General features: G+C 43.3%; 1 protein-coding gene and 1 long non-coding RNA gene across 8 annotated transcripts in view; one reads left to right on the forward strand and one right to left on the reverse strand.

Annotated features, from left to right (window-relative positions):
- LOC309705719 (RNA binding protein fox-1 homolog 2-like) overlaps positions 1-13,897 on the reverse strand; it is a 53,160-nt gene extending 39,263 nt beyond the window's left edge. The window contains exons 1-3 of one of the 7 annotated variants that reach the window (XM_082531658.1): positions 13,611-13,891; positions 12,780-12,990; positions 649-699 (exon numbers count right to left, since the gene is read on the reverse strand). In XM_082531658.1, the coding sequence (XP_082387784.1) occupies positions 649-699; positions 12,780-12,980 (252 nt within the window). In that variant the 5' untranslated portion in view covers positions 12,981-12,990; positions 13,611-13,891. Of the gene's footprint in view, positions 1-648; positions 700-12,779 lie in introns of all 7 variants that reach the window. The other 6 variants (XM_082531657.1, XM_082531655.1, XM_082531654.1 and 3 more) reach the window with 6 other exon arrangements.
- A 1,772-nt stretch (positions 13,898-15,669) lies between these two features.
- LOC309705950 lies at positions 15,670-16,897 on the forward strand. The gene is made up of 3 exons (XR_014276642.1): positions 15,670-15,741; positions 15,842-15,985; positions 16,695-16,897. It is a non-coding gene; the product is annotated as an uncharacterized lncRNA (long non-coding RNA).
- The last annotated feature ends 390 nt before the right edge of the window (positions 16,898-17,287 follow it).

A 17,287-nucleotide genomic window follows, 5' to 3' on the forward strand; every position in this document is an offset into this window, starting at 1 on the left:
GGTGAGGACAACACTGCTAGTTTTTTCTGTGCAAGAAGAATGACATGAAAGTGGACTATCACAAGTGTAACTTTCGATTTAAAAGGGGGCTGAGCCAGTCCATCTATCCTTATCATATGCCACGTATAGTATAAATTGATAAAAGAAGTTTAAAAGTAAGATCAGGCGTCATCCTACTCAGACAGTGTTTTCAACTCTTGCTCTGTGTGACGTCAGTGAGAGCGGCTATCGCTCATAGGGACACCAAAGGCGCACAGTCGTGTCCAACCTTGTGCCTGTGAGGTGCAGCCAATCAGAATAAGGCTGGTTTAAAATGGAGATCAGCTTGTTTTAAAGGAGCTGCACCGACGATCAGGGATTAAACTGTAAACAAAACTATTTTAGCAGTGAACAAGAATATGGAGGTCAACATAAACATAACAGGTCCCATTTGAAGAATACCAAAATGTTTTCTTTATCCCATGAACAAACAGTGTTTGATTCAAGTGGACTTGACAAACTCACTTCCAGCTTTTTACCATCAGACGACTGAAAGCAGGCGTACGTACTGTTGAGTAAGTCAAGGTTTTGTATTTCATTCATTTTTTTATTTTTTATTTTTGGCAATTTATTGTAACAGAGATTTGCGAGCAGTCACTCGTCTCTTACCTGACTGTGAGGTTGGTATCCATGGAAACCGGGATTTAAAGGCTCATTGTTCTGCAAGAGACAACAGGAGGGATGAGAGCAGCGTAAGTGGCTGTGCTTTTGAGAAGTGAGTGGATGCAGCAATGGCGCTCCAAAGAAACTTGTGCGTTTTAGATGACAAAAAAATCTCAACCCAACTTGTGAAAGCAGGAGGATTTATACTGTCACAACCCTTTTCTGTAATCTAAAAGCACAAGTCAAAGTACTTCAAGCATTTTGAGACCTTAAATGACACCCGAACACTAGCAGGGGACTAAAGTTCAAACGAGCAAAGACGACGTTCTTGCGTGGGAAAACAACTGATGAGTGAATGAAGTTAACAGTTAACAGTCTTGTGGATGCCGTGACTGATGAACCATCACTGCAGCTTCGCAAACTTTTCTATCCAGTCCCACCAACCAATCAAAATCCACCGAGCCCATCCCTCATCGCCCCTGTTCAGAAACCAGTGTTGTGGTTAATTGCTCTGTAATTACTTTTAATTAGATTATTTCTGTCTCTTTCGCTCCATTTTCTCTGTGACTATTATTTTCCCCCCTCTGTGTCATTTTGCCCCGGCAAGAAGAGCCATTGTTTGCTACAGAGCTCGGTGAAGAGGAGGGGGCAAAAATGAAAAGACAAAAAGGAGGCGGGAGATGGGGAGGACTGGAACAATGGGGAAAGTTAACTAAACGATGATATTTTGACAGCAGTGAGAGAGATCACTCCGGTACGGTCTAGCCTGCTGGCATGCCTCGAAGAGAAAACATGACCGCCTAGCGAGACTCATGCCTCTGCTCTCGATAAGGAGCTGAGGCATGAGTCTCACTAGAGGGAGAAAGCGGGAAGGGAGGAGGATAAGGGGAAAGGCCTCCGAGGGGGGAAAAGAAAGAAAGATGTGTATGTGTACATGTTAGAGGGTGGGGGTGAGTTTGAAATCTTTTTTAGAACTGCTGATGTTTTCATTACATTTAATCAGCAAAATATTCCAAATCCATGTGCTGGTCATCAACCCCCTACACTTTGGCATGAACGCGCCCCTCAGTTCGGCCAGCACTTCGAGGGTGGGCCCCGTAATGCCGCAGCAATGAGAAGGGGCAGATTTGGCTTCTGAAGAGTGTCAACAGAGTTAACCTCCCGGCCCTGACCCCGATGCTGCCTGCCGCGGGAATTGCTCCATCGCTTCAAACGTTCATTCGGCCAATCGAGGGCAAGCCTGCGTGAGGAAGAAGGGGCCGGTAGGACCGCAGCAGAAAGACAACAGAAAGACAAACAGCTTTTAATCTGAAGAGGTTAGAGATATGAAGGCTAAGACCAAAACACAGATGGGATGATGATGATGATACACGAGAGAATGAAGAAATGGAAAGAAGTAGTGTCTAGACAGAGAGGGGGATAGAGGGAAGCCAAATGGGGAAAAGTGAGTATGATGTTTTGGTTTAAAAAAAAAATAAAAAATATGGACCAGATGTAAAGAATGGAAATAAGAAACCTTTTCTTTTTTTCTTTTGATGCATGAGCTGTAAACTCTTAACTCTGGGCGGGTCTGTCCAGACTCGGGGCCCGTCCCCCCCTTGCTTGAAACAGCCCTTTCTTTGTCTCCTCTCCCCACTTCCTGTTTCATCTGGAACCAATTTCCCCCTCGTGCCTTGTCCCCAGGGGGATCACTCTCCTTGGTGCGCCGCGCTTACAGTGGGAATGGGCAGGCTTACATCGAACGACATACTGACCGCGTGGCGAGCTGCTGGTGCTCGATGCAGCGCATATGGAAATGCAATAAAGGAGGCCCGTTCAGAGCAGAATTTAAAGTCCACAAAGCCCCAGGCGATGTCGGTGGGAATGACAAAACTCTTTCCTTTTTTGAATTAAATAAAGAAAAGAAAAAAACAACCCACCACACTGCAGTGTGTTTCAAAAAAGGCCTGAAGTGACGATGCGGTTTAAAACTGGAGCTGCACTACTTATTTATTCTTTAAATGGTGGTAATTTAGCCATATGAGAAAAAAAAAATTACACCCAACTACTGGTGATTAATGACGTAAATGTGCATTCTCATCACACTCCCAGTCAAAGTAAGGGTGTAGGCACTGCACTACCAAGGAGGACAACTGGAATGCCACTGAAATCCAAACCAAAATTACCCGTGACCATCAAATTGCAGAGTCGCTGCTGGTTCTACTTTGGGAAGAAAAAAAAAGCGAGAGAGAAAGAGAAAGAGGAGGAGAAGGAGTTTACGTAGAAGAACAGAAGGAGGGGAGAAGAGGGGGAGGAAGTTTAGCAACATCTGGAATCAATCTGTCTGCAAGAGAGGAGGGACTGGAAGAGACGGATGGGGAGGAAAGAAAGAAGCAGAAGAAGAAGAAAAGAACCAGATGAAAATAAGGACAGACACACAGGAGAAAGAGGAATGTGGGTAATAAGAGAGCCAAAGCCAAGAAAGGGGAGAGAAATAAAGCAGTAAAGTATTCGCAAAATGGAGACAATGAGTCATAAGTGAAGAATGCCATGTGATTTATATTTTCTTAAAGCAGGGTGGGGGAAGGAGCTCGAGGGGTTGAATTTGATACCAAGTTTTTACAGACTCGTTTACCTACCCCCACACAAACCCAGGCACACACAAGCACACACTGCCTTTGCCATATGGCTTTACATCACGTGGCTGCTGAAAGGTATACAAAAGTTTATTCCCGACAGCTTTTTATAAAATAAATAAAAATGAACGCAGCTGTGCTGCTTCGCTCGGTCTGAGCCCGTGCAGGTTCAGAGCTGTGCTTTCATGCCTCACTTCTGTAACTTTCCATTAAGTTAATTCCATATAGTTTGCGAGCGAGGAGGAGCCTTTGAAGGCGCCGGCCGGCTGACTGTGGAGGGCTTCAGTCTGCGCTGGCAGGGATCAGCAAAAGCACAGAAAAACCAGTCACACGCTCATAAACACTGACTCGACAGAGGGTAAAAACTAAAGGGCGTCTCTCTTGTTTATTTTCTCTCTGTCTCTGTCTCTGACTTGCTATTTTAAGAGGAGAAGGAAAGAAGTTGGGAAGTTGCTGGAGCAAATGGGTAGAAGCAAGGGAAAAAAGTGGAGCAGCAGTGGTGAAGGAAGACAAAATGACATGAGGTCAACAGATGGTGAGAGGGGAGGGAGACTAAGGGAGGAGGGGAGACGGTAATTAGGCAGGCCGCTGCAGGCTTCCAGCGGTCCCAAACAGAACAGCCCGAGGAGGTGGCTTTGTGGTCTCATATCACCAAATGTTAGGGGGGGGAAAATAAAAAACACACCTGCTCCCTCCAAATCATCATGAAAAAGACTTTTTTGATATATCTGCTGCTGCATGCCTATGTCTGAGGTGTGGCAAAATAATCTAGGAGGGGTGATTTGACAAATGTCAAATCACAGCTATGCTAACATCTGATCAGCTCCACCACCAGCTCTATCAAGTCAACAAAACCCAACCGTGGAGGAGGAAACGTAGACACCAGCGTACCGTATTATAGCTATGGAGAAAAGTGCAGAAGAGCCACAAAGTGATGGATATGGTGGACTCGAGACGGGTGTATTAAAGCCGAGAGACGACGCTCAGAATGACAAATGCATTGGAGGTAGTCAATATGTGAGGACATAAGGACAAAGACCGAGAGGAAGCGCAGAAAGACAAGATGAAACACAAGCTTTCCCGAGAACTGAAGGCTCATTTATCACAACAGCATCTTTTTCACTTTACAGACCAAACTGTGCCCACACAATGGCACCGCTACAACTACCCGAGTTTCTCTCTTTTAAGCGATGTATTTTCTAAAAGAGTAGGAGTCTTCAACACCTCTGATGTGAACTGGACACATTTTTTTTTTTTTTTTTTGGTGATGGTGGTGGTTCCGACTTTAATAAAATATAAAGCTCGAGGGCACTTCACTGGGTGGATTTATTGATGACTGTTTCCTCTGTACCGACTGTGTGGATTTGCTAATAAAAACAGATGACCTAGGAATTGGGAATTATGCAGGTCCCCGTACGTCTCCGCATGAAGGTTCCTGCACAAGAAAGCACTCATCTATAGCTGGACCACATTGTTATTTCACTGAGTTATATTATCTGTTTGCCCATCTGTCGATAAACCTGTCCTAATCTTGTAAACGAGATCACACCTGCTCACTTAAACTCAAGGAGAAACCAGTCAGATTTGGGTGGTTAAAGTTTAAGAAAGCATCTGCAAACTTTACCACCACATTTTTGACCAAAGAAAAATCTTATCATTATTTGGTACTCATTACAATACTATAAAGAATTCCAGTCCTTGTTTCAATTATAAAACTGTCTAAATAAGAAACATAAAATGCAACTACTAAAAAGTGGAGGAAGAAAAATTCAATTAGCATGTTTAAGCCTCCTTTGAAACAGAGCAGCTCTAAAGCTCTGCAGGCCAGCTTTGAGTCAGCTTTCAAAACCAGACTGAGAACGTATGATTCATTATCCTGTTTTTATGCAAATGAATCACAAAAGTGGGCTACCTTGATAACAAACAAAACATTTAGGAGCCTCAAAGTTTTAAGAATAGCAAAAGTTAAGCGAGAGAGGCCAGTTTCAGTTTAATTTTGGCTAAAGACCAGCCACAGTTTGAGTATACCGGTAAGCTATTCTATTCTAAGCCAGCAGCGTTGGTGGTGAAAACAAACAAATCTGTGCACATACTGTTAAATTCTCCATTTTCCTCTTCAACTTTTCTTTTTTTGGATTTGGAATCCATAAGTAGGGGGGGCTCAGGACTTTTCATGTAAGTGTATAGACCCATGCTAACTACTCAAGACTACCTTTTTTTTTTTTTTTTAAATTACAAAAAAGTCTGGCCCTTTGGAAGTGAAATATAAAGAAATGGCCCAAGACTTTTGCACAGTATCAAGAACACATGAAAGAAATTTCACTACATCTAGAACAAGCGTCACCTTTGAACTCAAGGATGAAGCGATTTAATTTTACCGCTCAATGGTCCTACACCCCTGTATCTCACAACTGTTTGTCCATTCATTCCAAATAATGTAGAGATTACAATCAAACATCTATTAGGTCAAAATGGTGGTGTTTAAAATAACCTTCTAAAGGCATTTACAATTTATTTGAAAAGGTCACGTGTCAAGTTTGGACAGACAAGGCAGTTGTGTAACTATCTAAATATTGCAAGTGCCAAAAGTGTTTACTGGACAAATGTCCAGTTAGTGATTTAACAGATGTGAACTCTTTGTTGCCTTTATCACAAAGTAAAGCCGAGAATTTAAAAAAGATTTGATGAATGTTGTAAATAACACAACACAATAGCAAAAGGATCCAACTGTTAATGTGGCACAACTTCAAAGGTCAAACTGTAAATTAACTAGTACTGGACTAAGCCACCAAGTTAAACGCAATTCATAAATTCCACCAATAACCTGCACAGGTTGCTTCACTCTTCTCTGTCAGATCTAATTATTGTTTCAGTCTGCCGAGGCAGAGCTCTTAGTGCACTGTGGACATGCTTTATGCTGTAAGGCCTCATTAATAAAAGCTTTAAAAGAACTAAATAAAAATCAAAGAAATACAAAAATATTGCAGTGCATTCAGCTGAAGTTGGGAAAACTCACATAGCAAACCAGGGTATCATTCATAGACAGCTGTGATGGGTATTGTGGCAGCACATCGCAGATGACCCCCATGTAAGGGAAGCACTGAATTGACATTTGGCTGTATGTGTGGGAGGAGATGGGAGCACATGTGACAGTTTGGGGGCAGCCTTGGGGAGGAGCTATGCTGGGTGGGGGAGCAGTGGCATGATGACTATAAAGGGAGTGCTAGCATGAAAGTGCCATGTGAAGGAGCTGAAACCAGGAAATCAAGTGAGAGACAAAGGGATCTCAAACCTATTCTGATCTCTTTATGAATGGTGGCGTCTAGAGCAGGGCGATATGGCCAAAAATATTTATCACGATATATATTTGAAAATTTGCGATAACGATATAACCGACGATATAATTGATGCGAGACAAAATACAACTCCACAACATTACTAGCGCAAAAAGACAACCTTCCATTTATTTTCACTTAAACAAGAAGCTGGTTTTTATGTACATTAAAGCTTTATAAAAATGTAACAGTGCAAATGCAAATTCCTTGCTGAAAGTTTAACCAAAAGGCATTTCCAGTAGAAATGGGCTGACATATCCTGAGCATAACCATGTATAATATCCACTGAAGTTAAAAAGAGGTGCTTTGCAACATTAAACTGCAGTGTGCAGTACGCATTTTTCGCACCATAAGGTGCACGGGATTATAAGGCACATTAAGCGAAACAAAGCAGTCAGATAAATCAAACTTTATTAAACTCATTCTTCTTGCTTCCTCCACTTCTGTACCATTGATTCATTAATGTTGAATTCTCTGGCAGCTGCTCTATTCCCATGTTGTTGCAGTATATTAATGACTAACCTCGTATTGTGGATGGATTATCTCAGTTGTTCTCCTGACTGAAGTTTGGTCCGTTTACAGCATCCTGCCATGCGATTGCATTTGTCTCTAACCATGAAGAACCTTCACGTTAACTTTTATAAGTGGAAAAGTGTTAGTGTTCGTCCTCCAGCTTCACTGTTTATGTTATGCTAACATAGCTGTGTCGCTAGCGATCACGTAGCACATCATTATATACCAGCTAGCCCAACTTCAGTAACCCTACAAACGTCACTGCTGTTTAGTTTCCTGTCTTCATTTATGTTGGAAGTGATAGCAGAGCTGTACGTTTGATTTTTTTCAGAAATCTCTCCGTCAGAACATGCTATATCATGCTTAGGTAACTAGCGAAACTAGCGAGCTAACTTCCGCTAGCTTCCTGCTAACTTCTAACTCCGTTAAATGTAATAACTTTTGTTTTCATGGATGCCTGGAAGTTAAACTTTATAGTTACACCTGGTAAAGCAGCAATGCTGATCGTTTTATTAAAGATGAAAGAATTTAGACAGTTTTTAACTCTCAGTGATGCTGCAGTGTTGTTTGACCTGAAGCATACGGAGTTTAGGACCCAGATTACTCCCAGATTTAAGAGCATCTTAGTCCGACAAATATGACAATAACGATGGCCGCTTGCATGTTCTGCAAAAAAATGTGCTTTGTTGTGTATCTGACGGACAAACACCAAACCAGTTCCACATCACTGAAGTTGCACCATTTTTACAAACCAATTCTGGTTCATCTGTTTCACTCAACAATCGGCCATGTGCGTATGAAAACAAAGGCACTGCGCATGCGCGTTTTACTCCCATTCTATCGCGATATTTCATTTTCCTATCGTTGCCTAACATTATACCGGTATTACCGTGAACGGTATAATATGGCCCAGCCCTAGTGGCGTCCTTCTTTTGTCTGCTGTCGATGCTTGGGTAATAATGCTGTTGCGTAGTGAGCTGAGCTGAACACAAGAAGGGAGGGAGAAAAGAGGAGTTGAGCAACTGCATATGGGGAATTTTAGCTTATCGTTGCTGGTTCAAAAGTCAAGGGTGAGTCCACTGTGCTGTGGCTCAAAGTTTAACAGCAATCATTAACAGCTGCACAGCACATAATGCGAGACCAGGTTGGGACTGTGTGACCCTCTGCAACACATGTTAGCACATTAGTATGTGCCGAACACACAACTGGTCCCACACCTCCCCGTCCTCCTAACACTTTCCACTTCTGGGGATATTTCTTCTTAGCATAATGGCAGCTGCTGACTTCTGGCTGCTTGTGACTAATGATTTTTTTCATTATCAGTGAATCTGAGTGTTACTGTTATCTCAAGTCATCTTTTAAGGCTTTAATAGTCTTAAAATTGAAAAATGTGCATCGCAGCTAAACAAAAACCCTCTGTCCCTTTCAGTTTACAATAATGTATGGAGGAGAAAGGCAGTTAATCAACCCAATTGGGGAGGATGGAAAAAAAGAAAAAACTACTGATAAATCATGATCAAACAAAAATGCAGATTAATCTTCTCTTCACTTATTACTTGCCAACAAATCATTTTGTTTCTTCCATACAGGGTTTCCTGTTACCTCACTGACACTTTTCCCTGTCTTTGCATTTCTTTTTTCATCACTTTTACTAACCACTAATAAGTCTAGCTGTGCCAGTCAAACGAAGTCAGTGTTAAATCCAGGGATTACGCTCACGTGCAAACACGCAGGGATGAATAGTTATTACACACTTTGGGGATGCATGCACAGAGGGTGTCTTAGTAGTGCCTGCAGAGTGTATGCAACAAAATTGAGGGCATGCAGATGTGCACATGGAGCCTCGTGTTTACCACATTATGACAACAATGCAATCACATGGACCCAGGCAGACCTTTGGATACATGCAACACACATGTAACTTGGCAACACTTATAATTGATTTTAATAGCTAAAGGATTTGGGGTTGATCAGCTTTTACACATCTCACTGGGGAATGCCTCAGCTGGAAAATTTTGCTGTAGCTACGTCACAACCACAAACCCCTCCATAACCTACAGCATAATCTGAAGCGTACCTGCCCAGAAATGTCACTATAGGTTGGATTGGCCCATTATTGTGATTGGCCTGTTCAGCACAATTGATTCATCGTGTGCATTTTCGACTCGTCTTTTGCTGCAGTTGATGAATTTTTCAGCGAGAAAATGACAATCATCCTCTCACTATAAGGAATAATAATCATAACACATCATAATATATGGACTCACAAATGTCAGCAAAGGAAAGAAGATCACCAAAACTATTGGAATGGACATGAGGGAAATACACAAAGACCAATATTTTTGCCTATGATGCACAAAAAAAGAAAAAGAAAAACAACAAGCACGGGGACTCTGGAGGGAATAAAGTCCACAACCACACTTTAAACACATAATGAACCAACACAAGCATAAATGCGAGCAACAACGTTAGCCACTTACATGGTTTACGTTGTAGGTTTGACAAAGACCCCCCGCAGCAGTCTAACGCAGGTCTTACAGTAAGCTCCAATCAAAACTCCTCACACATGCAGAGAGAAGCACAGAAACTACCGCCGGCAGAAATAACAGACGCAGTAAAATTTTACACTGCACTAAAATGAAACAAGGGCATATAAACTATTTAAACAAATTGTTAAATGTTCAGTTTTACATATTTTTAAAATATTTATGCATTTTTATTGTTTTTGTCCTGTGGCTTTGAGGGCCTAAGGGGAAAAAAAGGAGGTGCAATTACGGTGGGTACATGTAATATTGTTGTGATATCCAAGGTTCATGAGACTTTAAAGTTCTTGTTGCAATTTACTTTCTTGCCTGGGCTGCGGGGGTATTCTTTAACGTCTCTTTTCTCAGGCAACCATCAGCTCTCATGTTTGCAGCACAATAAGTTCTGAAGCTGCTCAGCAGACTAAACTTTAACTTCACTTGTTCCACGAGAAGTAATGATTCTCAGTGCTATGGATGCTGCTTGTGGTGAACACTATGAATAAAAAAAAAAAACGTGCGCTATCGGTGATAATCTTTTTCAGTGATCTGTTCATACATACCGCCCACACCCCCCACCCCAACTCCACCCTGGCCCCATTAAAGCGATCGCTCTGGTTAATGCCCTCTCCTAAATGAGCTTTGATCTCGTTAGCGCGACACAAAGCCTCTTTACTGCCAACGATAGGACAAATCGGCTCTCCGAGAAACGCGGAAAGAGGGAGAGTTGGATACTGTACTCCCACTACCTCAGCGCAGACAACAGTGCTGCCTCAAGGGGAAGCATCAATAAGACCAACAGAGCGCACCAAACATACAAAGAAAGAGCGCATAGGGGGAGATGAAGTGGAGGGGAAAGGGGGGAAAAGGAGAGAGGAAAATAAGACAACACAGCTGGGAAAAAGAAATGGATATTCCACCGATTTGAGTGATGGGAGACGGGCTGAGAAATGAAGACATTATCAAAGATGGCAGTGGGGGAGATAGATGGGGCGGCACAGAGGAAAGAGTGAATCCGGGGGGGGCTTGCCTCAGTGGCACGCTGAAAGCCTGTGAACCAGGAGTCAATTAGCAATCTGGAAATATGCCTGGGGGGAGGCAGGAGGGGGACAAATCAGAGGACAGATAAGGGTGGGGGTGGGAAGGGGTGCAGTTTGTATGAGGTGGAGCGGGGGAGGAGAGCAGCAACAACAAAAGAGGGGAGGCTGCACTCTCGTTTATTATTACAGTCCTGATTTGCAGTCAGCCTGGAAGGTCAGAAGTATACCAGCTCGAGCTCACTGTAGGAGCCCTACAGTAATTGCTGGGTGCATTTAGTTCAAGGAACATCCACTGGAGTCATCATCTCCATCGCGAGCAGCCATGCAGCGCCCGAGAGCTACTCGATACATCCCCTCAATGTCATTTTCCGATTTATTTATCCTTTGTATAAAGTGTCACTGAGCTGATTATCGTCATTCAGGCCCTGTCCTCATGCTTATCTATCCCACAACTGATGGTGTCATGCCTGCCATCCATCACTTCCCTCGCATACTTTATCATGCCGCCTGATGGATGCAAACTAACCGCTCAGATTTTCACTCTGCCATCAGTCTCCTTTATCCCACCTCCCCACCCCCACCCCAAAATCCCCACATCTATCCATCTATCAGTCCCCAGTCACACCTCTCTCTCTCTCCTCTAATCCACTCGCACATTGTGCCCAATTAAACCACGATCCTCGCTTTCCCCTCTTTATCCTCCACGTGCAACCTTCGGCGCACTCTCTTTCTCTTGCTGTAGCCTCATCCTCCCTTTTATTTCATTTACACGACCTCACCCCGACCCCAACAATCAATACAACCGATGGGCAGCGAGAATCCACCACATGCCGCCCTGCTCATTGTCACATCATCTTTGCCAGCGGGCTATAACCTTTTCCCATCATCAACATCCATCCTCTGTGAGGCTCACTGAGCATCACAGCATCACACTTGGACCTTTCTGTCTTTGCAGCGGGTCAGCTGCACAGCCCATTGAAGCATTTTACCAGTTTCCCCAGGATTCAATTACCTGCAGACGACCTCAAGTCGTGTCCGCCTGCCCTTCGACTACCGTTAGAGCAGTTTCCCTGGTCTTTGAAAAAGAAAAAAAAAAAAAACAAAACCCACCAGACGTCAGCTGAAATTTTTCTCTTGTACTATTGCATTACAGGGGCACTTCAAAGCATGTGTGTGTAGGTGTAGGAATGATGCGTGCTGTGTGTTTGCAAGAGAGAAATAAATAGCAAGAGATCCAGGCAGAACAAGTGAGAGGTGCACCCTGCGCCTCGGCAGTTCTCTAGTTTACTGTAACGTACACAGGTTGGTCCGGGGAGGCAGGAATGGACGCTGATGCTTTGCTGTCTCAGCAGTCGAGTCATAAAAGCAAGGGAAGACCCGTGTTAAGGAGGGGCCCCCAGAGACCCTTCGCTCCTTCAAGCTCAAAAAAAAAAAAAGGCTCTGTTCTTTGTCTTTCTCTGTGGTGACCCCTCCCCCAATCCTTGTCTGCCTCTCTCTTTTAACACCTAGCGACAATCATGGGGGGGCACGGAGCCATTAAATGCCCTGCATGTGTGTGTCAGGATTTCTGAAGACTCACTGACAAATTATCCGCACAGTTCAAAGTAATTTCATCCACATAAGTATAAAAATACAAAATCCCTCGCAACATGTGACAAAGCACTGGTTTACCTTCTGTGAGGCAGGCATGATGAATGGCTCTGATCTTTGCCGTGGTGTCTGGGACTGTCATAGCAATGGAGCCTGGATCATATTACCTTTGTCTGGTTTGGTAAGAGCAGCACCAAGAGGAACAAACAGCAAGCCTCGATAATCACAGCAAGCAACGCGTTTACTACTGAGACACTTTTCCTGCGTTTCGCTTGTTATAATTAAAGGATTTGCTGTTGCAACGATGCATGATTATCAAGAGGGGAAAATGCGCGCGTGGAGGGGGGGCTGTCAAAAACATCATCCTTCCTAGCTGATGCTTAGAAGCAAACAGAAAAAACAGCAAAGAAGGAAAAGGAGGGCGGATGATACTGAGTTCAGTGAGCAGCATTTGTAACAGATGGAAACAAAAAAGACACAGATGTGAGAAACATATCTTTTGTGTTTACACTGCATTCATACCTGGCCAATGTCACCGACAACACTCCCGGTCCCGTCTATCCTTGGTCTTTTGCACTCCGCCCCGGACAAGTCAGTGAGGGCAGCGGCAGTCTGAGCGTCGGGCTCCGGATCTCCTCTCTTCATCCCTCGGACCACGGCTGGACCCCCGGCCGCGTTTGCATGGGGTCCGGCTGCTGTATCAATGTCCCTTTCCCGGTCCATTATTCCCCGACTAACGGGTAGCATAATAGATGCAACGTCGGTCGACATTAACATTGGACGGGAGACAGTCACCAGTCAAAAGTCTCTTTGGCTTTTTCTTTTCTTTTGTTACCTTTGCCTTCTCCTTTTGGTTTGTCCACGGCTCGATATTCACAATGGATTTGGCTTTTCCCAGACAGATAATATTGAACGGATTTTCATCAATATACACAAGCTTGCACTGTTTATTGTCTAACTTAGCCTTAGCTATGCGAGACACCCCTTTAAAACCATGGCAGAATCCAACACAAAGCACATTAAGTACAGTTGTCCCTCTCTTTCTTTTTTCCCCCTGAAAAAAGAAAAACGACGACAGTGTCCTATTTTAATAAAGATCACACGTCCGACTCTCGGATGCCTGACAAGCTAATTAGCTAGCTAACATCGGCTAGCCTGCTAGCATTACATTCCGCTAGCTCTCTTTATAAATGTGGCTCGGAGAGCACACTCTCGCTGCCAAGAATAGAAAATGTTGGAAATTAGCTTCGCGTAATACTACTCCTTCTGCGGGGCCAGCCAGTCACCCTCTCCTCTCGCCCCTAAACGCGTGGGGATTTTTTCTTTTGCAGTGAACTCCTCTGTGGTTCCTACCAGCTTTCCCCTTGAATTCTCTCCCTTCTTGTCCGTTCCCTCGCCTCGGTCTGCTGTGGATGAGTCTTGGCGTGCGTACCTTGGCTACCGACGAACACGATTTCCTCTGGTCTCAGTCCCAGTTGGTGTAACTCGTAGTGTGTAGGGAGCCCGAGTGCGCTGATCTGCGGTCAGATTTGCCCGTGAACACCGGGCTCGCGGACAGGGGGAGTGAGGTAAGGCGGGCTGGTCTGAGGTCTGCCTTTCCTCGGTCTCCTTCTCCTCCTTTTTTCCCTCCTGATCCCACCACCTCAGAGCTCCCTCCTCCTCAACCCTCAGTTATTTATTTATTTTTTTCCCAGTTAATATAAAAATTGCACTATTTTGCAGGTCGTGACGATGCCCAAAAGTTATTATTTTTTGCGCCTAAAATTACCTAAAATGTTAAGCAGAAAATAAATAATAATAATAATGAATAATAGTAAAATATATAAATATTAATGAAATATCTCAAAAACACAAAAGCCACATTTTGCTTTTGAACAACATATGATTATTATTATTTTTATTTATTTATTTAGTTCGTTATTTTTATTGGGAGTCAGCTACTCCCATTGTAACAGTTTTGTAGCAAAATACGCCTCCAACATTTGCAAAAAGGAAACCTACATAACCACATAAATGAAAACACGCAGCTAATAGCCAAAGGCCTAAAGTACTTAAATAAAATGGGAGGGGGGGATTAAACAAATCAATCAATCAAAGGAGCCCAAAACCGGCCTTTCCACTTTCGGTTTTTAAGCAACGCTTCACAGCACAGTCGTGTTTCTTAATGTTGTTGCGCCCCCTTGTGGGTCTTCAGTCACAAAGCGTCCGATAGGAAACCGCTTTCATCCTGACTACCGGGCTTTGATGTTATATAATTCATACAAAAAGTAACACTTATCAAATACAGTTGCTGATGTGAGGAAATGTTTACAGTGACCAACCAACAGAAAAAATAAATAAAAATACTTGAGCCGTAAATCCTGCACCTCACCTGACTGCCTTAAAACAGATGATCGCAGTCACTTTCTGCTCAGCTGTCTGTGTCTAAATGTGTGTCATGATGGAGGTATTGTATGTTTATGTGTGTGTGTTTCCCTTCATCTCTGTGACTCACTCTAACGACACCCTTGTCTCTACCTGTCTCCCTGCCACCCACTGAACCTGCAGTGATTGACGGCAGTGAGGTCACATCACTCCTCCCGTCTGCCTGTTTCCTATCAGAGGCAGAGGGAGCCATTACTCAGCTATTACTACCAACACGGACTTCATGGGTTGTGGAAAAATAGAGCAAAATATCTGTTACGGGAAATGACACTTTACTGAGATCATTCTTCTTGATCTTTTGATGTCCTCTGACCTGTGTTTAATCCAGCTGGTTAAGAGGTCACAGGGCATTTCAGGAGGAGGATTCGTTACTCATTTAACAGAGTTTTTTATTTGACTTTGTCTGATTCCTGCCTACTGCTATTTATTCTATATTGATGTCACTTGCTGAGGGTAGTAGTAGGCATAGTTTATTTGCAGATCTCCAGCTACACTCACTGGCCACTTTATTGGGTACATCTGTTCAACTGTTTGTTAACACGAGTACCTGCGTAGCCAGTCACATGGCAGCATTTCAATGCATTTAAACATTTAAACAGGTGGGTACATTATGCCACTCAAGAATCTGAGTGTGATTGATGGTGACCCTTGATCTCAGGACTTTCCCTTTGACCTTTTGACCTTTCTGGAAGCTTGTCAGGTGTGAGAAGCGTGACCAGTTGCCGTCACAAATTTCCTACCACACAGAAAGGAGCACAGTTCATGATTGAAAAGCAAACATACAAGCAAGGAATTACTTTCATCTTTTCTACTTTTTCTTTTATCCACACTTTGGAGAATTAAGCCTTATAGAAAGACCTACTTGTTAAAGCAAATTTAGAGTTACAACTGTTGTTCACTACAGGGAATCGAAGCATATTCTTTGTTAACATGTATCGCTGTCAGGGTGTGGGTTCAGAAAGCAGACCCCAACGCAAGACTCTTCCGAGACAAAGCAGTGAATTTATTAACAGTGATGACAACAAATATATCCAAATCTTCAGCATTGTGGCTTTCCAAGGTGATCTTCTCGATTCTCCCCACACAGTGCGAGTGTTTGTGACAGTGAATAAACAGTTTCCATATCTGTGCTCTAATCTGTGTCTCTAATAAACAATCAGCTGCAGCTGGTGACGGCTTATGAGCGGCAGTTGAGGCTGTCTCCAGCGTGGGAACACTTCCAGCTCGAATGATCACCCGGCGTCCAAAACTTCCGGGAGTGCTCGCCAGAATTTCAAGTATTTCAGCTGCCAATTTTTACACTCGTGAGTCTAGTATATTTTTCTCTCTGTCTCTCTCTCTCAGACACAGACACACTCAGACACCACCGTTGTCATTATATAGCTTGCTGTTCAAACTGACACTCAAATTTCCAAGCACCTCCTGAACCTTACCTTTACACATATGACTGGAGCAGAATTTTGAGCAAGCAATAAAAACCTAAGATTTTAAGAATTATTCAGTCAGTATAGTATTTTGTTAAACTTTATGGCATCATTGTGATATCCAAGTAACCTCTGAAAAAATAAGTAACTGAAAAAGTCACTTAGATGAGTGATGAAACAGTTCTCCCACTCAAAACACCATGTCCAGATGAACAAAATCCCCTTTTTGGGAAGTATGTTTTTAATTTTAATCAGAGATTTGCGATCACTGCTTCCTACTTGGTCCACATGATGGATGACTCTTTGATGTCCTCAGACCAATGCGAGCAGTCCTGTCCTGTGTGGAGCTTCACTACATTGAAGCTCCACACAGCGTCATGTAGGATACGAAAGCTGTGGTTTGTCCAGCAGAATGATGCTGCTGAACCCAAACTGTTTCTAATGCTTGTTCTTCCATACTCTGGGATTTTGTCCAGAATAAGTGAAAGTGACTATACAAAACATTTTCTAAAATCAGTCATCAGACCTTTTACTTTGTTTAAATAGTAATAGGATTCCTCACATCATTTTCAATGTTTTCATGGTGCAGGAAGTGGAGTGATCCAGACTGGATGTGCCCAGGATGACCCTACATACAGCTCCAGCACAAAAACCAAACTCCCAGAATGAAAGGCAGCAGGCAGCAGTGGGGATACTCATAAGTCTACTGTTGGAGCTTACCAAACTGAATCAAACACGTTCGGTAATAATGATGTAGTTGAAGCCACATAACAGAGAACTGTTTTCTAAATCCTAAAAACGGAAATACCTCTCACCACGGTGGCCTCAAACTCAAACTCCAGACAGGCAACTCCTGTTCGGATTCCCTGTAACACAAAACATTCTGCAGTGAACATACTGACCCTGATGTGGTGTTAAGTCAGCCTGTGGACAGGTTGGTGACAGTACGTTTGACCTCATTAGGATCTCTGAGGACATAAGAAGTACAGCAATTACCAGTCAGGATGCTGATTAGCTAGAGATCGGACCAGGGTTGAGAATTAGAGGAGTATACTGACCATCGCTGACGGGTCAATTCCATAACCAGTAGTTTTTAGACCCATTGGTCATTTTGTGTGTGGCGTACAGGCCTAGCATGAAACACTGTGATTTTGCTCCAGTTTTTTTGCTCCCTCTCCTGCT

This window comes from Aulonocara stuartgranti (assembly GCF_965226115.1).
Source record: "Aulonocara stuartgranti genome assembly, chromosome: 4".
Taxonomy (NCBI): Eukaryota; Metazoa; Chordata; class Actinopteri; order Cichliformes; family Cichlidae; genus Aulonocara; species Aulonocara stuartgranti.